The sequence below is a fragment of the Gambusia affinis genome, linkage group LG24 (genome assembly GCF_019740435.1).
Source record: "Gambusia affinis linkage group LG24, SWU_Gaff_1.0, whole genome shotgun sequence".
In the NCBI taxonomy this organism is placed as follows: domain Eukaryota; kingdom Metazoa; phylum Chordata; class Actinopteri; order Cyprinodontiformes; family Poeciliidae; genus Gambusia; species Gambusia affinis.
The window spans coordinates 7866421-7887609 of record NC_057891.1 but is presented as its reverse complement, the minus strand read 5'-3'; the positions used below and the strand labels follow the sequence as shown (position 1 = coordinate 7887609).

At 39.5% G+C, this 21189-nt stretch overlaps 1 protein-coding gene across 3 annotated transcripts in view; it reads right to left on the bottom strand.

Moving 5' to 3' along the window:
* Positions 1-21189, bottom strand: part of pard3ba (par-3 family cell polarity regulator beta a) — a 127048-nt gene that overhangs the window by 85108 nt on the left and 20751 nt on the right. For all 3 annotated transcript variants that reach the window (XM_044109888.1, XM_044109889.1, XM_044109887.1), the window contains 3 exons: positions 17192-17369; positions 8295-8410; positions 3251-3336 (listed from right to left, as the gene is read on the bottom strand). In XM_044109888.1, coding sequence (XP_043965823.1) covers positions 3251-3336; positions 8295-8410; positions 17192-17369 — 380 coding nt within the window. The remainder of the gene's footprint in view (positions 1-3250; positions 3337-8294; positions 8411-17191; positions 17370-21189) is intronic.

The following is a 21189-nucleotide window of genomic DNA, read 5'->3' as shown; positions in this document are numbered from 1 at the left end:
ATTAAATCGGTTTGATTTTTCTCTCCAGAAGCTAATATAGAGACATCCAGTAAAGTCTAGAGTAACCAAATAGCGAGATTTATTAAAAAATATTATTAGGCATAAAGGAGTACATTTGGTGTCATGGAGTGTCAGACACAGCAGTAACTTTAGTAAAGTGCTCTGTTTTTTTCGTTTTTTGGTATTTTTTTTTAAATTAACAGCATTTTGTTCTCTAGTGGAGAACAAAATGCTGTGTTTTTAGGAAGCTGGTGTGAATCTCTTTAAAATTCATTGTAATTAAGGCAGATCATTTAGTCAATGAGTCTAATTGATGCTAGAATCATGTTAATAGGCATTATCTTGATGGTTTTCCATTTCAAAGTCATTCATTTGCACATTTGTTTTTGAGTAAAACATGTCAGGAATGTACACTCTGCTAATTGTGCAGCAATGAAGCTCAATCTGCAAAAACTGTCAATCTTTAGGAGTGTCACATTTCTAAGGATAAGCCTTTTCAAATCATACTTTTTACAGATCATCAGCATATTATTAGGTGATGACCAGAAAGCAGATAATCCAACTGCTGAACTATATTATCGATATGTATAACCTGACGCTTTAAATACAATTTCTTAACCAATATTGTAAGCATGAATTTTGAAATTCCATATTATGAATCTAGATCAACAAATTGCTAACTACAATTTATTTGCAGTTTTTAAATTGTATTTCATCCACTGCATATTGTCACCACACATAAAAAGCAAGAATGTAGAAATAAATCTGAGCTGAAAAATATTTTTTATAGCACAAATCTTTAGTAAAAGTGATAGTTTGTTTGTTTTTTTTTTATATAAAATGCAGCGGAACAAAGGAACAAGTCAGTACAAGTTTTAAGCCTGCAGCAAATTATGGTCAGCAGGGGCAACATCTACTGCTTCTAGTAGTGTAGGAACAAAGCTGAGGGAAAAATCTCCCACTAAGGTATCAACTGTAAGCTGGAGAGAGGGATTGAGAGCTGTCCTGCAGAAAGCAAACATGTTTGATGAAGACAAGCATTTTCCTTCTCCTTAAACCTAAAGAGAGCTATAAAAATAGTTCAAAGGGAGCAGTTGGAGACGGAGGAGTGAGTTTTCCCTATGGAGATTTCCCACAGACTTTTCTCAAAGCTGCAATGCAAACAAAAAGAAGCTGTCTGTTTGGGTTAAAAAAAAACACAACAGAGAAGGAAAAAAAAACACTCAAGTTCAAGGTTTATGTGTTTTTTACACAGGCCCAAGGTCTAGCTGGGATCATTATAAGCTGCTCCTCTGTCACTGTCAACCGGCTCTCGTTAACCTCAGCCAGGGTCACACACATACTGTACTCACAAATCCACACACACGCATCTCATTTGCATTCTTATTGCCACATCTACAGCACGCTTACAAACACCATCAGTCACATTCCTCTAAATTGAAAAGTCACATGTACACACATGCATCACGTTTCCTTCCATTAGAGAACACGCTCACATTAGAATTACACACGACAACAAAAGAACGGCTTTAATTAAGTTTTTTCCTTTTTCGTTTTAGATGTGATACACAATCAGGCCAGGTTAGGATGGCACACGGGTACACGATTGCTTTCTGAATCACGTAAATGCATTTTACTGGAGTGTGTGTGTGTGCGATGGAATGAAAAAAAAACAAAAAAAAAACACAAGCAGCTTCAGCTCATTTCCGTTCGCATAAAAAACAAACTGCTGCACAAACAAGCTCATCAGAGGCAGCAGTCGCTCGTTAGCGCCGCACTCTAATATGCAGAGTAGCTCCGCTCACCCATTTTAGCATCCCACCGACACGAACATAAACAAACACAGGCATTCCAGTGGGGTGGTGCAGAGTTGAAAGGAGCTGGGAGACAGATGGAGCTCCCACTTTTGGTTGACTTCCTCTGCATAGATGGAGGCAGAGTGAGCAAACCTGCAGCCTGGACCCTGGATGAAGTGTCCCCCCGGTTTCTTACTGTGCTTTCTTCAACTGCCAGCCATCTGTTACCATGGCAAACCTGCTTTGACAGGCGTGCCTCCATTGTATCACAGTGCTGTCAAGACACCACTGTACTGTAAAACACTGAAAAATCACCATCTGCCACTTCAGTCACGTCCTCCTCTGAGCACCTGTGATTCACTCCAGTAATTTTTTTAGAGAGCAGCGCCGATCGGATGCAGAGGATGTGCAAACGATGTGTTGAAGCAGATTTGAGGTGGACAAAAAAAAAAAGAGAGTGAGAACTGAGGACATGACTTCAAGAGAGACGAAGATCCTTGCAGATCAATACCGTTTCATTCTCCTAATAGGCAAACACAAGACACTGAGCACTTAAAAGATTCATACTTTATTTATGAAAAGGTCTGCCTGATCACAAACTAAATATTGTATCTATATATTATATCTTATCATTTTTTTAATTCAAAAAATACTTACAATCCTAGCGGAGGGAATGCACGTGTTTAGTGTTAGTCTTTCAACCAAAATTATTCATTGTACACCCTTTAGTTAAAGCAACTCCTATGAAAATTAACTTCTATGGCTATGTAAATGTTACTAATCACTTGTGTGCTCAAATCTAGTTTTAAGGTACTTTTTTGCTCAAAATTTTAGATTTGTTCAGATTATTTTATCCATAACACTAACATGGATGAATTTGTGGATGGACGGACGGACAATCACATGGACAAGCAATTGAATAACTGAACAATCGATAGCCTGACAATCGGATGATGAAACGACGGATGGACAATTGAAGGGATGGATAATCGGATGGATGGATAGATGGATGTTTTAGACATTTACCAGGGAATGGATTCTGTGAATCCAAACATTTCTACTTTCTAGAAGTTTTTCAAAACTTCTCCAGATTTGGAAAATAACATTTTAAACATTTCCTGTCTTTTCTAGACTGATTAGGAACCTGCACTGAGTAAGGCTCAATACAATAAAAAAAATAATCTGCCTGTAATCTACATTAAGCATCATTAATAGTATGACAAAACTTTAGTCAAAGTGGTGAAAGAATCGTCTTTTACGTCTAATCGCGCCCACATAAACTCTATTGTTCCCACAGCAACCTAATGAGACACAAACACAGTCGACTGCCATCCATGAGACAGTTTAATCCAGCCAGAGTGTCGGGCTGTCAAACAAAGACATTAGTGCTAATCCTAGTCTGTCTCCCATTACTCCCTCCAGCAACTGGATGGTCCCGACATAAAACACCTTACCTGAAGTTAATCTGGTTCATCGTTTTGGGTGGGGGGTTCTCCGTGTTCAGTCTCTCCAGGGCTCCCTTCAGTACATTTTTGATCTCCTTCAACACACACAAAAAAAGAGATGATCAAAGTTAGCATGATATAAACATAGCCCGTTTCCAGCCTTTAGGCTAAAGAAGCAGCAGCCACTGAGCTAGCAGAAGAAGGCCCAACAATAATTAGCGAAAAATCAAATTCTGCCATCAGTCACCTTTGCAGATACAGGAGAGAGAATGACAGCCGGACTCTGAGCTCCAATGACGCGCGCTGCCCCTGCTTCACTCTATCTACTGTATGTCCATCCATCTACCTCTCCCTCCCCCTCCTCCATTCATCCCTGCCCCGTGTCAGCCAGTGCTCTATTTTTAAGCCAAATCAACAACCCCGGGACAAACCGAGAAAAGGAAAGAGAGAGAAATCCACAAAGAGGAAAAAGACAGAGGCGACATCGAACTGTTGCACGAATGCAGCCACTGAGTGGGACCTAGGAGTTGTCCCCCGTCACTAAAAACAAGAGGGGTGCAATTAGTTCCTTCTGCCTTGTCACTTTCATTGTGTCACCATTTCTAATGACTAAAAAAGCTCCCGCCCACCAGCCGACTCCTTAGCAACCCCCCCCCCCCCCTGCTTCCACCACACCCAGCTTCCCAGTGGACCCTCGCTGCCTCACAATAAACATAGACGCTTTTATGAGTCGCACGCGCACCCACACATGCATCCACTGCCAGTAATACAGTCACACATCAACTCTGCGGAGCGGAAAACACTTTATTTTTTTTTTTTAAATCACACATTGATGAATTCAAAAGCATATGTTGCCTGCACAAATGCTGACCCACTTATCTGGGCAGTGCGAGATTACCCGACAATGCGTGTGTGCGGGGGCAGGAAGATGAGCTGGAGGATCCATTGTTGCTGCGCATCTTCCCCGCATCAACATTAGATGAAGCGTACGGGGACTTCTCCTCCCACAGGAGAACGCGTGAGCATCTCAAAACACAGTAGATGTGCAGGTGAACGTATGTCACTGAGCCACACATGCTGTTGTTGTACATCTTGTTGTTCGAAAATACGTGCGTGTCAGTGCAACGCAACATGTAAAAGGGTGAGCGTGTTGCAACTAAAATCTGCTTCAACATTAAAGGATCGCTTTAAAGTTTTCAGGGTGATCACTCCAGTTTATTCAGATGTGACAACAGCAGTCCCATAATCCCTGCTGTGCTCAGCCAGCCATCTCACTACCATTAGTTTGAGCTCCAATAACGATGCCTGCATCTTTTAAAGTGGAACTGAGCTGATAAGCAAGTTGTAAAATCTAACAGCGTCTCACAAAATGGATAAAAATGATTAGTGGTCACACTCACAATGTTTTATTTATTTAAGGTAAGAACCATAACAGAAAATGAGGAGATTACTTTATGCAGTACTCCCCACCAAACTAATGCAAGAGTGACTAATGATGATAGTATGAAAGAATTTAAGAGAACCTTCCTGGTTGTTTTCAATCACCACTTTCTGGAGACAATTGGCTGCAGGTTCTTGGAATTAGTTGTCATATCAAGCCACTGGTGCACAACTTGCAGTCCAGGCTTTGCACAGGTCAAAATTATTTTCTACCAGCCACTGGAAAAATAGCATGAAGTTCCAAATAAACACCATGGGGTATCCAGTCACATTTGTATCTTTGCAATAATCTCAGATCCAATTATTTAAGGTTTGAATAATGTTCTACTTGACCCTGTTACTTCAGATAGTTTTTCCTTGACCTACATCTTACACTGACTTATTTTCTTTCTGGAGGACAGAAATGATTCATATATCCAGTAGATATAGATTTGATTAAGATGTTTGTTACAGATACAAAATGAGATGATCATTTCTCAGAAGATAATAAAGCCATGTGATAATGTCAATTTCAATATTATAAATATGTTTACAATGTTTATGTTTTTTATGAAATTATGGTAATCGAAAACTGCTTTTTGGCATTACAAGCAATCAAACCCTTTTTAGAAATGTAAAACATCTTTTTGCATGATTCCACAGGTATTTTCATAAATAATTTTCTGAGTTTAGATGGTCTCCTTGACTAAAATGTTGTTAGTCAGTTGCTATTGATCAGGTCAGGTTGTTTTTATAACAACAATGATAGAGTATTTCTTTGAGTTTAGTAAGTGCTACATTTATATTTCAATTAAACTATGCCAGAGTTTCCACTGATGTTGATTAGTGACCAGAATAATGTTTTACTTTTAGTCTAGAGAGCTAAATTTGAGGTTTAAATGCAGTAATTGTGCTAAAACACAACACTTTCTGTTCTTACACTTTAATTTAAGCTGCTTCGTCTTTTAATGCTTAATGTTCAGCTGTGACTCCCACAGGGATTAGATGTGAAAGCTGACAAGATTAAGACATTGCTAGCACAAATAAAATGTCTGTTTTACTTGTTTCTTTAAATGCAGCCTGCAGCATGCTGAGTGACTGAAATTTGACAGGATCTGTGGCTTCATCTTCAACGCTCATAATTTATGGAAGCTGTCTTTAAAGCTACGTAAGCACGACAAACAGGTTGTCTCCTATGCTATGGCATCACACACCGTCGCCCATGTTTCTGCATTTCAGGTGCTTTTTGTTGTCAGTGCAGGTGTGCAGACATGTGAGGGGTGCATGCGTGTGTGTCTGAGGTTGTTGTCAGATGGGTAATGAGATGTGTGGGTTTTTGTTGCTCGTGTGTCTCCCATCAGCAACGTGTCAGCCAGTTGAGACGGTAAAGATCACAGCTTCGCTGCAGTCGCCCATGTTCCCTGACCCACGGATTCAACGGCACGATCACACACCGATGCTCCGCGCTCTCTCTGCCGACATGAGCAAACACGTCAGAGACATAAGTGGAAAGAGAACGAGAGCGAGGTGAGAGGTGCAGCAAGTAAAGCATTCAGCGGTCTCTACAGCAGGCTGGTAAAATTAAAGGTCTCATTTATTGGGTTTGAATGTGGCAGCGAGTGCAGTTTAATTAAAGAGCCGTCTGCATGTTTAGCACTGTTCAGCCCTTTGCCAGTTTCATTAGCTCCTCTGAAAGGCTGACTAGGAGACATATGAGCTGAGAGAACTGGGCCAACCTTGGCCTTCACCATAGAAGAAGAAAAATAAATCCATTACTGGGACACGCCACATATTCATCAAAGTATCAGGGTGAATTACACTTAATCTATCTTTCAATAGCTGCTTCAAGACAGAGTGGAGGAAAGTGTGAATATGTATCTAGGTATTTCGAGTGCGTTTATTTCAGTAACACATGTGGAGATGTGAAAGTGAGTTGTTGTTTTTTTTTTTTTTAGGAGTAATACAGTGCAGTTTACAATTCATTTTCACTTGGATGGATGGATATACAACTACAAAACATTTTTAAAATGACTTGTGTCGTTAATTAGGATTCTTTCTTAAGATGGATGGTCAGTGCGTTAGATTTAGGGACTGACATGCAAACATACTGAAATGTTGACTAAAACAGACCAACAAGTAATGATGGATAGACCGATTGATTGACAGCCTAATGGATGGATGTTCAGATGAACATTGGGATGGATGGACAGAAAGATTCCTGGATGTGCCTGTCTTTCATCAAATACAAAATAAAACAAAACCTGATAGCAGATCATTTGGCAGAAAAATACACAGTTAAAAATTTAAATGTCTGAATACCAGCCTTTGTATTCAGGTAGGAATAAAGTTTAATAAGCTCTTATTAACGTATAATGGGGCCTCTGCAACTGTTTTGTCTTGCCAATTTTTAATCATCATTGTGTGGGTTTAGTAAGACTGAAGTGGCCTTAATTTGCAGTCATATGTCAAGAAGAGATTTGGACTTTCTAAAAACAGTTGTCAGGTTATTTTAAGACATATGTACAGTTGGAGCGTGCTCACTCTGGTCCAGCTGCTCTGCTGGAAGCACATGAGGCCCAGTGTGTCTGCTGGACAGGAAACATGTTCCCTGTCATTGTGTTTACTCGTCGCCCGCTGATGCCCGTGTTCTGCTTAGTCACCGCTGAGCTGAACGCAGTGGGAGCGAACAACCTGAGCTATCCCCTCGGTCACACACACACACACACGCACACGCACCCCCACACACACACACACACACATGCCAGCCTGACCTCATAGTGCCTCAACACGACACGCATAGGATGAGAAAAGGCAGCAGAAAAAAGCATCCTTAATGGCTTTCTGCCACAGAAAGGAGGCCAGCCCTTTAAAAGGAGACCCTTTCTGAATCCAGCCTGAAGCTCAGAGCTAGGCTAAAAGAAAACAGCTAGCTTTGTTTAAATTAGGGCTGAAACAATTAGTTCAATTGATCATGATTTATTGAATATTGAATTGATCGTCAACTACTTTAGCAATCGATTGTTAACTTGACGATACAGGCAAAAAAATCATTTGCTGAGAAAACAACATTCTAAGAGCAACAATTAAGTCAAAACTGTACTATATATATATATATATATATATATATATATATATATATATATATATATATATATATATAGTTTATCCATTTTGCATTTAGGATATAAAATAAAAACGTTTATCTGGACATATGTTCGACCTAGAACTCCTCAAGAGACATAGTGCAATACAGCAAAAACAAAAAAATCAATCAGTTAATCCAAAAACTATATTCATGTTAAGGAGAAGCTTTGGTACAAATGATGCAACATAAAATAAAGTAATATTATGTTATTAAAAAGTTCTTATTTTCATTTTTTAATGTACTTTTAATGTCTATATAAAAGGATGCAAAATATGCAGAATGTGCTAATTTTAAAAAATCTGATTAATTGATGGTCAGAAAAATCGATTATCAAAATAATCGTTAGTTCCAGCCCTGTTTTAAACTAGCTGGAAATGCAACATGTTGATCTAAGTGTCTTAAAATTTCCCCAATTAATGTAAAGAAAGGCAAAAATGACAAAAATAAAACATTTTGTAATGTATGTGCGGTATATACTGAAACACTTACTGGCTCGGGTGGAGGCTCCATGCTTTGGTCATCAGGTGGAGGTGAAGGTGGAGGGGTTGTCTCATGAGAAGGTGCCAAAACGGAGTCGCTGCTGCTCCTCACCAACAGAGGTGTATCTGTGTGGAAAAAGCGAGCGCTAGGAGTCAGACTTGCAGCATGTCAACCAACTGCATCTAGAATAATGCAAAAAAACTATATGATAAAGTTTAGTTTTAGATTTCCCCTACTGGTGGATGTATTTGGGCAGATCAAATCTTTCAAAAAAAAAACTAAAAGTCAGAGAATAGTTTCTCATTACCAAGAAGTTAAACTAAAACCTTAGAAATAGTAAACAAAAGACAATTTTTGTTGCGTGACTAGAGAAATGAATAAAACTACGTTAGCTTTAAACCTATAACCTTCTGTGTCGCATTTATTTTAGAATAACTTCCCCCTAGAAACAACCATAGAGCGCCTCTATGTCACAGCATATCATTTTGCATCACGTCCCCCCAGTGCACACGTTCATGTGTGCACCCTCGGTCCTAACCAGAGCCGACTGAAGGAGCACAAACATGGGCAGGTCTGAATCCACAATAAAACAAACTCAAAGCAATCTAATTTAGACCCATGTGTTGTACCTTGCTTTTATTATCCACCCCCAAAGGGAGTAGGCTCGTATTTGAGGAAGAAAAATCTATAGTGGAGTGTTTCAAATTTTACTTGACAGAGGAGAAAAATAAAGATGGGATGAGAGAGACGGGGGCAGGGGCGTAAGTAGAGTGGGATAAACAAAAAGCTACAGAAAAGAGTGGAAGAAGAGAAAACTGAGACACAGAAAGGGAAAGCAAACAAAATTCTCCTCTTTTCCTGTAATCAATCTCTCTTTGGAGGGTCAGCGACAGGATCCTGGTCTAACGTGGTCAGAATAAGAGAGCAGAGGGGAAAACAAGTCAGAAAGAAGGAGCTAACAGGGGTCACTGTGTGTGTGCGTGGGCGTGTGTATGTGACTGTGGTTAGTGCTGGTAACCGGATGAAAAATGATCATTCCAACCATTTCTGACACAAACACAAATATCCTTTCAGCTCCAAACTGACTAAACCACATGTCTGGTCATTCTTTTTCTAATTATAAACTATTTGTTGCCTGGTGGATGAGTTAAGCAACTTTAAACTAAAGTGTGGCTCAAGCACTATTTGCAGATGTTGTAAAATTATGTGTGGCTCCCTGACTGCAGCTCAAGTTTGATCATTCAACAAATGGTGTAGATGGACATTTTTGTTGTTCTTAATGGCACATTTATATATTACAACACAATAAAATGACTAATTAGAAAGAAAAATGTGGCCCCTGAGGACTTTAAGCTTGCCAATTTCGGTCAGTGGTTTAAAAGGTTTGGGTAGCACTGATCTAAACAATCTTAAAATAGCTTTAACTGTGGATAATCACTTAGATGACTCTTCTTTTTCAGAGGCTTTTTGTTTCCTTTTCTTTACTTCTTTCATCAAAAAGGAGTTGGAATGCAACTAAACCAGGTGTGCATGAAAGCATTCTGCTGTCTTGGTATAAATAGACAAAAGGAAATACTTCTTTAGTTTTTGGAATTAAGTATTTTAAAAGAAGATATTGCTGTAGACACAGGTCAAATTACCAACTCTCAGAGCTGTGGAAGCTAAACATCTAGTCTAAACTGTCCATCTAAAATAGCAGACTGTAGAATGATGTCTTTGGAAATAAGACTGGTGCCTTTATTTTTAAATCCCTTGAAAAAAAAATCCATCTTTTCATTCTGTGAAATGTTGGTTTTAGCTCATTCATATTGCCTTTAATTGATATGTTATGTTGTTTTCGACTGCTGTTCCATATTTTGTTTTAACTTTAGAGCACTTTGGTCCTATGCTAGTTGTTCTGATGTGTTTTATGAATACATCTGGATTGGACATGGAATGCTGTGAAACTTACTTGCGTTCCTCTTCCTCCTCTGTGTACCTCTATCAATCAACATCTTTGTACAAATGAAAACCACTGACACTAATGTAGAAAATTTTGTCTCAGAAGAGACATAAAAAAAAAAAAATGTATGCCTTTTAAATAATAACTTTCAAGGGATTCAAACTAAGGTTGATTAGATACCAAAACCTCTTTTACAGCTGAAAGGCCAACTGGGCAGCACCTTAGCTGACTGGATCCAGTAGAGTTTGGATTTTCTAAAAGAGCGCTACAAATAGATTGCCTTACAGAGAACCCTCATCCATGAACTACCCACTCAGGCTGCTGTTCTTCAACACAATGTCAACGGTACGACTTTGTGAAGCGGCCGAGGCCGCTCCATGGTCACAGTCAGGGTCCATTACCCAGCCGTCAGCCCCATAAATCCTCACTCGTTTATCCACAAAGTCAAATCGGGGCCCATTAATCCTCCCACCACTTAAAGAGTCCCGGAGCACCAGGCCGACCATGTGAAGGAACCTGAGGGTCACCAGCATTGACCTCTGACCTGTGCTAGCCTCAGACAGGTCAAGCGGTGTCACTAAGGACCCAGGGATATTGATGAGAGTGACATGTGACTCTTTTAGAGCCGCTACCGTTTAGAAAACCAGAAATAAGATTATCCTGCAGGAATTCTTAATCAAATTTGACTGAAAACAAGCCTAAATAGAGCTTTAAGCTAAACCAAAATAAATTCTGACACCTGGGTCAGAGGTCAGGAAAAATTTATAAATTGTTGCTGCACATGACATGGCTTTGAAACATACAAAACATGGAGGGTATTTTTTTAAATGAAGTAACCATTTAAATCTTGATTTAATAATATAATGTCCACATTTTAATAAAACGCAAAATGAACTGCATCATACAGTCAGCTGATAAATCTGTCAGTACTGACAGAACATAAGTCTGTCACAGGAAGTTATAATTTATGTGACAGCTTCAGCACCATCTACTGGCAAAGTTTCAGACTGCAGCTAACTAAACAAAATATAAGAAAATAAGATTAAAATTATGAACTTTGTCTATAAAACATGAAGCAGGGGATATTCACAAAAGTGAAATAAAATGGTTTGCCAAAACTTGAAAACGTATTAACTGCTAGTTAAACCTCAATTCTGTTACAAATACTATTAAAAGCTATTGTCCACTTTAGGTTAAATACAACTGCAATTTATAAAATGACAGGTCGTTCATTAAGCAAACTTGTTGAAAATAAATGCTTCCAGTTTTAGGAGAAGTAAATTAAACATGACAGATGGGTTTAATCATTTCTGGTGGTAAACTTGAGCCTCATAGATTATAAAATTATTAGTGCATCTGCTTATATGGTTCTTCAGTCTCACTCTACTATGTAATTTGGCACCAATAGCACATTACACAAAAACATTAATGAAGCAGTTGCCAGGTTCTCTTGCCATGTTCCTTTTTATACATCCCAAAGTGTGAAAAAACTGGCAAACACAACCTTTTTGTTTATGAGTGTGGTTGATATGCCAAAATACCTAAAGTTGGGTTAATTACAGCCATAAACCAGATCCAGAGTTTCTAAACATTTTTCAAGTTAAAAAGGCAGATTTCTTCAGCTGAAAATTTACAAATATTTATTGTATAAATGCAAAAAGTTTTATCTTTTTACAAGACAGCAGGAAAGCAGCCGTAAAAGAAGAAGCTGGTTGGATGGATGGATGGAAAACAGAGGTGTGACATAGAAATGTACAGATTGATGGATGGAAATATTTCATTTAATAAAATAACAAAAAGATACGATCAAAAGTCAGTCTGAAAGCAACAGCTGCAGACTTCAGCTTAAGCAGTAATGACTGCTATGCTTGAAGTGATCCCAGCTGAACAAACAAAAAAAAATATTCCCCACCATCTTTGTGGTGTTTTCCAACCCCTAAAAAGATGGGGGGGAAAGTGGAAACCTAAAAGTAGATCCATAATATATTTAAGGCTTAGTAGTTTGAAGGACTATGCACCTATAATCAGAGAACCCACAGTCAGACCCCACCCTGTAAGTCTCATCTCTGTTGCCCACTTCAAGGCCAGGAAACAATATCCCACAGAAGCACGCCCTCGTTGTGTTCTCCCTTTATCTTTCCACTGAGATCTGTGATAATAAAGTGGGAAATGTGGAGACCGTGTAAACCTTTCTACGTTTATGTTCATCCTCCTCCGATCCTCCATGTGCGACACAGAGTTTCTGAGTGACATATGCCTGGCTGTTGTGAGGACAAAAAAAGGAGTTTATTTTAAGGACTTCCTCTCCACTTCAGAAGTGGGAAAGTTGTGTAACCCTGCAGGATAAAATCACCAGAACAAGGATCTATCGTGTTTCAGACTTTTGCGTGCGAGTCACCACATTAATCGACGCATGTTTGTTTCGTTTGCGTGAGAAAGCGAGCATTTGATACATCCACTGCAAACAGACGACGACTCGCTCTTTTTTGCGTGTCCCTTTTGTGAGTGTTGTAAGTGTGTTTTCGTGCTCCAGGCTGGGGTGGTCTTGCTTTCCTGACGATCGATTGAGCAGCCCCAGCTCAGGCTGCTCATGGGATGATGCGATAAGCGCTCACTTCCTAGAAGTGTAAGTGTAAGTGTGTGTGTGTGTGTGTTGCTGTAGCCATGGATCAATGCAGGACTAATCATCCCAGAGGGGCAAGTGTGAAGTCCAATCACGCTGTTCAAACAGCTTGCCCGACCTGACACACAAACACTTTGATGCCTGACTGATTACTGAATTACTTCTTGCCCTGTCCACCACTCACTGGCATTACATGCACTCCATATTATACTCTACGGTACATTATTAATTTAACAAGAATCAAACAGTGATACATGTATCCATATGGTTTCATAGACATGATATTAGAAGCCTTACAGATTGAGCCGTCATCCTTTTCTCCAAAAGCTGTAATATAACTTGAAGGCATGTGTTGGTTTGCATTTTTACTCATCCATAATTTTTAAAGCAATCAATTCAGAAGTGCCACTTATTTTCTTTGACACCGATTGGGTGTACCCCCAACAGCAAAGGAAACTTTAGATGTTCGCTTCTGCAGTAATGCCAAGACCGGTTTCCATTTCATACTGAGGTATATTGGACTATACAACAGGCAGTCATAAGTATTTTTAGAAAGGATTGAATAAACACAGATTATGGTTTTTCACAGGTGGTTGTGGTTCCTACACCCCATGAATGCCAGAGGTTCGCTGTATTTTAGTTACATTTTAAATGTGCTTCACTGTTATTACAGCTGCAGGTCTTTTGGACTATTTCTCTACCAGCATTGCACATCTGTAGTCTTGATTTTCCCTGATTCAGTTTGGTGAAATAGTTCAGACTCGGTTGGATTTCGGTAGAAACTGCGGGTGTTTTTATTTGATTAATTAAGACCGAAATACATTGTGGTAACATGACAAATTTGAGTGTTTAATTCTGAAACTTTCACGTTAAACTTTAGGACACTATATTTAAAAATAGTTTTCCACACTAACAGCTGGTTTTCTTTTACAGTCTTATTTCTTATTTAGAAAAAGAAAACTAAATTTGGCAGAATAAAAGCTTCATATATTCTTGATTTGAAAATTCAAATGAAGAAACATGTAAAATCCTCCAGAGTACATGTTCCTCTACAATATTTTTTCTGTGCCCACACAGAACATTGACAGTTTTGGGTGGTAACGGCTGTTTAACTTAGAAGCTCAATCTTTTGTCGTCTCGTCCAAATGCGTGTGTGCGTGTGTTGTGCACCCACGCATGCATGTCGTCATGACAAAAGCAGCTTTTATTGCGTCAGTCTGGCTCTGTTGGAGGGGCGTCACAGGGTCACATCATAACTGAATTAGTCAAGGTTCAACAGGGCTGAAGAGCAGGTTGGGGAGGGGGGTGCAGGAAGAGGTCCCAGTGGGTTAAAGACTGGGTGTGTGTGGTTGGTGCGACTGTATTCAGTCCATTCATGCTTGGCTGGACCTTGGTTATGCTAACAGGCTACAGTGATAATCTAGTTAGAGCTAGCGAAGCAGCGGCGCCGGGTATGGGTTCGAAGGGGGTCAAGGTCGAAGGGTATGGGTGCTGGGTTGGATGGCAGGTGGTGGAAGCTGAATAGTGAAGTGGGGGTGCGGTGTCTGGGTGGAAAAGAGGCAGATGATGGGGCATGAGGGGAAAGTGGGCACACGGTGAGGAGTGGCAAAAGGGCAGCTGTGTGTGTGGCTTCACCACGGCTCACTAAGGTCAACAGATGGACTGAGGTGAACAGAAGGGCTTCAAAAACGATCAGATAGCCTTTTATTAAATCAGAACCAGGCTTATCTAATCGTTTTTCCCTTTCACTTGAGTTGATTTGCTCTTCAGCAACGTCTATGGCTTAAAATGAGAGCTGTAGTTACTGTTACACATCTGAAGTACCAGAAATAATGGCAGCTCTGTTCATGTGAACTGAAGAACGTCAAAGAACTACAATGGAGCAAAATCCTGGACATATTCAAGTGATGGACTTCATATCATGGCCTTTTTTAGATTAAGAATCGCTTCCAACCAAGTAACTACTTGGATTCCCTGAAAACTAAAGCTGTTGCCCCTGCAACTCTGCAACGGATAATCGGAAGGAAACAAACAGATGAAAAAAGTAATTTGCAAAAGCTCAACTTTGGGAGACTCCCTAATGAGAATATGGATGTGTCAGTACCAAATAATAAATTAAATCTAGCTAGAAAATTTTTTTTAAACTACTGACATGAGGAAATAGGATTTACAAAAAACAGCAAAATGATGCCACACAGCAAAACAAAGCATGAGTGAAATTCTACAATTCTACCAATGCAATTTAGTTTGATAAAAATCTAAAATTTGACACCTATTTTGTCATGTTAACTGTGTAACAAAGCATAGAGACGATATTTGACAGCGTGGATAAGCCTGACGGGATCATGTTGCAAAGGTAAAGCAACACCAAAACAACGACATGAGCAGCAAAGTTCTGATTATGGCTCATTATGCATAAAAAAATGACTTCTGATCTCAGCGACATCAAAAGATTAGGATGTGTGTGCAAGAACACACTCAGGTGGAAGACTGCAAAAAAACCTTTTGATGATGAAAGACAGAAAAACTCCTTAAAACAACCTCCAGGATGAACGTGTTAGCCAAGTTTTAATACAATAATAGGTTTTACTAGTTATCCAGACCTAAAATTAAATTAAATTAATTACCTTCCCAAACTTCTGCATCCATCATAGGAGACCCAAATATTTTGCCAAGAATTAGTGTCCTGTTATCATTACGGCAGTAATTCTATAACATTTCTCTAATTACATTTAAGATTATCTACATTCACCAGCCAGCTAATTAAGCACACCTGTTCAATTTCTAAGCAGCACTGTTCAGTTAATGATGCTAATATTATATCTCTGCAGCTAATTAGCATCTCAAAAGCTCAAATAATTCCTGAACTATGACCCCAAATCAAAGGTGAAGAGGGAACTTCATAGATACAGAAGGAGAGGAAGTTCAAGCAATCTCTTCCAGTGATAATAGAACAAGGATCATACCCCTGACTCCATTGTATTGCTGTTATGTGGCGAGAAATGCTTTGCTGATGTCAGAAGTCAGAAGGGAATGGGTATGCTGGTTTCAAATGACAGAAAAATTACTCAAATAGAAACTTGTTAGAACCAAACTATGTCAAACACCAGCTCAGAAACCACAACACGTCAAATTGTGAAACAGACATGGACTGAACTAATGACTTGATTTCAGCTGCAACATTCAGTTGCCTCTTAAAAATGAGATCCCTGGGCGCAGTGGTAGAGCAGACGCACCACATCAAGGCTGCAGTCCTCAATGCAGTTGATTCCTGGCCTTGGGCCATTTACTGCATATTGTTCCCTCCCCTGTCTGATCTGATCTTTCTGTCCAGCTACAAATTTTTTAAAAAGCGTCTAGAGCCTAAGAAACCTTTAAAAACAACATCTGAGTCAAAATGTGGTGCAAACAATATTTAAAGCATGGATTCATCCCTCTTTGTATAACTAAATAGTATCAACTACTTAGTGAAATGTTGTGGGACTGCAGCTCCACAATCTCAATCTAGGTAGAGGATGTTTGGGATGCGGTTCCACATCATAAATGTGCAACATGGAGTTTTGAGCCTTAGTGACAGCTTTTGCCACTAAGAACGCAAAAGTAGTCCAATTAGTACTAGCAAGATGTGCCTAATAAAGTGGCCAGTGAGTGTGAAGGAAAAAAAGTCACTAGGGTGTTAACATTTGTCATATCTAAAAGTCAAGTACATTCAACAGCGTAGATTTGTGCAAAGTGGGATTCTGTTGAGAGGATATGACCAGTGAATATCTTACCTTCATTAGATTAATTTTCATAAGAGGTGGGCAGAGACCAAAGCTAATTTCTACAGTCTTAAGTTATTACATGTTGGAACAAATGTTGTACAATGACAATGTTGTAATATTGCTATAGATCAGTATTGAAATAGCCTTCTGTTGTCATCAAGTTTAAAAAAAATAATATTTTCTCCTTCAATTTACTTCCAAAGCTCTAAAAAATAGGTATAGAACTCTCTTCTATTCTCAGCAGCTAATGCATAAAAACTGAACTCTGTTCTGTTCGTGCTTCTCAGTTTCAGCAATGTGTGAAAGCAGTAGCAAACTAAGAAGGGAAAAAAAAAAGCTGAGTGAGGATGATGGGGGAGAAGGCTGCATCAACACTGCATCTGTTTTCACACACAATTGAGTTACAGGCAATAAATTCTCTCTTTTCACAGCTTGTACAGCTGAAATGTATTAAGTCACGTACCCACACATGCACACATTTCACCAGGATACACTTTCTCACGTTCATACGACACCTGAAGGTGTCGATTGAGATTATCTTTGGTTCTTTGAGTGTTTTTAAGAAAATGCAACATACTGGCTTTGAGGACAGCCTCGTTGACCTCGATCTCCCCTCTCCTTGGATCCTCGTACTCCAGGTGGGGGAAGTACTGCATGGCTTCAGGACTTGCGCCGTCGCTGGAGTAGCCGTTGGAGATGGAGTCTCTGGGGCTTTCCGTACTGCTGCGCTGGTCATCATCGAACACAGCCACCAGCTGGAAGAGACACACAACATCAGGCCTCTGCTGGGAAGCTTACCATTCGCTGGTGGAGGTTTCACCAACTTTTAAGACCAGTATGAATGGAATTTAAGACCTGTGTCAGGACACAAATGTACAAAAGAAGACTATTGCAAAACAAAATAGTACTACTTGTGAGATTTATAAGACTATCTATAGAAATTGTTGCATTCTTACTTTGTTTGAAGACATTAATTGCAGTTCCTTTTTCCCTATTTCTATTTCTGTGGCTCCATTCTCTTGGTTTCATGCTCTGCTCCTTTTCCTTAGCCTCATCCTTCTCAGCTGTATTTCCCTCTAATTTAATTCATCAATATTCAATTGACTGGAACTTGACCACCTTGTTTAAAATGTACTAAGACCTCAGACTTCAGAGTTACCGTTGCATCAAATGCGGCTCTTAGATCAGTGCAGATCGAACATTTTCTGTTCAGAGAATGTACGCTGCGTTGTATAATGTACAACGTAGCAATGTGGTTGCAAAGTGAAGTGAGCCAATGCTGAAGACAAACGTCGTCCAGCCAATTGGTGATAAATTTGCACTTGGCAGCTAGCTAGCAGTAGCTTGATCCAACTGGAGTCACAAAACATAAGGCTTTAATTTTAGATACATGAATTTAAGGCTTTAAGAATAATATAGATATCCTGAGTTTACATTTATAAATGCATGAAATAAGGATGTAGATCTTGCCAGCTAAAGAAGCTGAAAATGCACAGCCTGATTATGTAGCATCACCAAAGAGCCATAAACACAGTGAGGCCTTCGTGTCACATATCTTACCAGTAACAACAATGAAACCTGCTTCACTCTGCCAAATCTGCCAATGTGGCAACATACATGTGTGAGAAATCAAACAGAGCAGAATTCAAAGCTCAACTCCCTCCATAAGGAGCTTCTGCAGAAAGTTTGTGAACAAAGAAGAAAATCTGACCAGAGATCCTGCAGATGGGGTGGGTCAGAGGAATTAACGTGTGCCGAGGTGTGTACCTATGAAATTAGCAGCCGAATGAGATCCGACAAGAGAATGAGAAGCTGTCAAACACAATGACACGGCCGCCGCCATGACATGACAGGAAGAGACGGGATGGGCAGAGTGGAGCGGGGGATGGAGGGCAGGAGAACGACAAACCAGCCTAATTGAGAGGGGGACACGATGGCAGGCCGAGGAAATGTTTGTGTGCTCGCTGCGGCTACATGCTTTGATAAATGGGCGCGCGGCAGTGTGACGCTCTCATTAGCCAAGCCTGGCGATGGAAATGACCACTTTATGAAATGCAATAACCCAAGTGGAACAAGGGATGAAAACTAAACAACAGATGAGATGATATGAGATGAACACGTCAATAGACCCTTTTCACGTGACGTCACACAACTTCTATTCTTACTCGATACAGTCCATTTCTGGAGGTGTTTACACATCCTCTGGAGAAAAAAAAAATAGCCACAAATACAATTTGAAAATATGTCACAATTTGCAAACACATTTTCTTTGACAACAAAATCTAAACTGGACTGAATGACGCCTGTTTGACTATGAAGGTTTCTAACTGTTACTTGTAGCAATAGTAATTTGTTAGCTCACCCTAGTGGCTTCCTGGAGCTTTTTCAAAAATGTTTGAAAATGGGAAAAGATGGTAGTTGTTTTTATAAAGCAATTTGAAACTTTTAGATTTGTGCTTTCAAAATGCAAATACTATTAGCATGCCTGACAGGACTGGGTCTATGTTATATAGCTAATAAAGTATTTCTAAGGACAAATGACCAAAGCACCAGTGTTTCCACTGAACAGACTCCTGAAGGACGGATGGCAGGGAACAATATAATCATCATAAAACTAAAAACTGTAGCGTTAAACTTTGCATAGACCAGAGTTTTTTTCAAGACAGGAAACTGAGCTGTGAGATGTTCTGTTTTAAATTGTAGTCATCTCAGCAGTTAGTGATTTGTCAACATTTGGAATGACTCTTAGATATATTATTGTGTTTTGTTGCTCCAGTCCGAGGATGGCTGCGATGGTTGCGTGTCAAAAGAGAAGGATGCTTCTGCACTGACTTATTTGGCATTTGCACAGAATTCAAACTTAAAGTGTATTAATTTAATTTTATATACCTTACCTTTTCAAAAGGCTGCCGTTTTATTTTTCTAACTGCAGACTGCGTTTTATTGCACTCTGTTTGTTGCCCAGACAATGGGCACATCAAGCATGTTCTATTTCGCTGTTGTTTTATCGATCACACACTTAACGGTGATTATTTACAAGACGCGATCGTTGTTATGAAAACTGGATTTGGGAGCAGATTTTTTGAGTTCTAAAAGGAAAGAATTACACCTCCCTGTCAAATCTTCAAAACAAAAATGGCATCAAAAGTCTAATTTCTTTATTACTTTTCTTTAATTTTATTGATTAGACAAAACATAGTACATCATTAATGTAATGGAAGTTAAACTTAAAGCACCATCGTACAACTCAGTAGTCACGTGTGTCATTCCCTCCAGAATGAAGGGAAAATAAACATTTAATCATGAATGCTCATTATGTATACACTCAGTCATTTTGGCAGCAGGCTAATATAGCTAATCTAGAAACTTAAAGCCTTTGTTGCCTTCATTATAAGCCTTATGTAAGGCTATTTAACACTTAAGTATGGTTGTTATTAACCTTACCTTTCATTATACCCTTAAGATAATGAGCATCCGTGAATTTTTTTGTTTCCTGAGGCAAAATTACCCCGGAAGTAACAACACACTGCTTCGAGTCATAACGGCCCTTGTCTGATGCAACTGTGAAAGGGGTCTATTAACAAACTATGGTGTGTGTGTATGTGAGTGTATGCGTGTGTATGCAAGTGTAAACGGTGGGCGCCATCCATCACGGCGCTATGCCACCTCCCACCTAAAACCTCTCGTGATTCAATATTCTCTCGACACCTGGCCAGTGCAGCGCACCGAAGATTCGTCAACTGTATTCATGTGTGTTCAGAGATGAGGAATTGAGAGGCAGGCGGATGCAAAGGAGAGAGAATAACGGAGTGCCAGGAAAACAATCTGATTGTGCCAGTTGATGGATGCATCTTGAGCCTTCGCTCCTCTTTATCTGCCTTCCTCTTTCTCTGCTTATCTCGCTCCCTCCCGAGCCTCCGTCTCCTTCTCCAAACTTACTGACGGCATCAATCAAACGAGGCGTCTCGAAGCGCCGCCGTGATGAGAGACGCAGCTGTGACCTTCCCGCAGAAAAACGATTTGGTTGTTTTGAGCAGCAACTTATTTTAATGTGAGGGGGGGAAATGATCATCTGGTTTTGCTGGCTTATGTTTTTATGGCTCACACAGGCAGGGAGCGATGCTAATGTGGGCTACACTGCTGCTTTCACTCATCATTCAATCAAATGCTAAGTATTGACAAAATGACTCCTCTGCTGCGTCATTTCAAAGTCAAACGGCAGCAAAATGGACCATTTGTGCTGCTGCTGCAACTAAGCCTTTATCTTGAACACCATTTTGAAATATGACATCTAAAATTCACACAAGAAGGAAGATTATATATTTTTTAATCTACATTCAAGCTTATATATATATATCTTTTTACCTGTTGGACCTACAAAAAAATGCCCAAAACTTAAACTCAGTTGAAGGCTACTATATTCAAGCTCTAAAACATCTTTAATAAACTCCTACTGATATCTAATTATTTAATTAAACCCTACATCAATCATTTTCCCACCAATGAACCGGAAATTTCCTTCTTTACCAAATCTGAAACTGCTGTTGTTTCAGATTTGGTAAAATTAAAAGCACT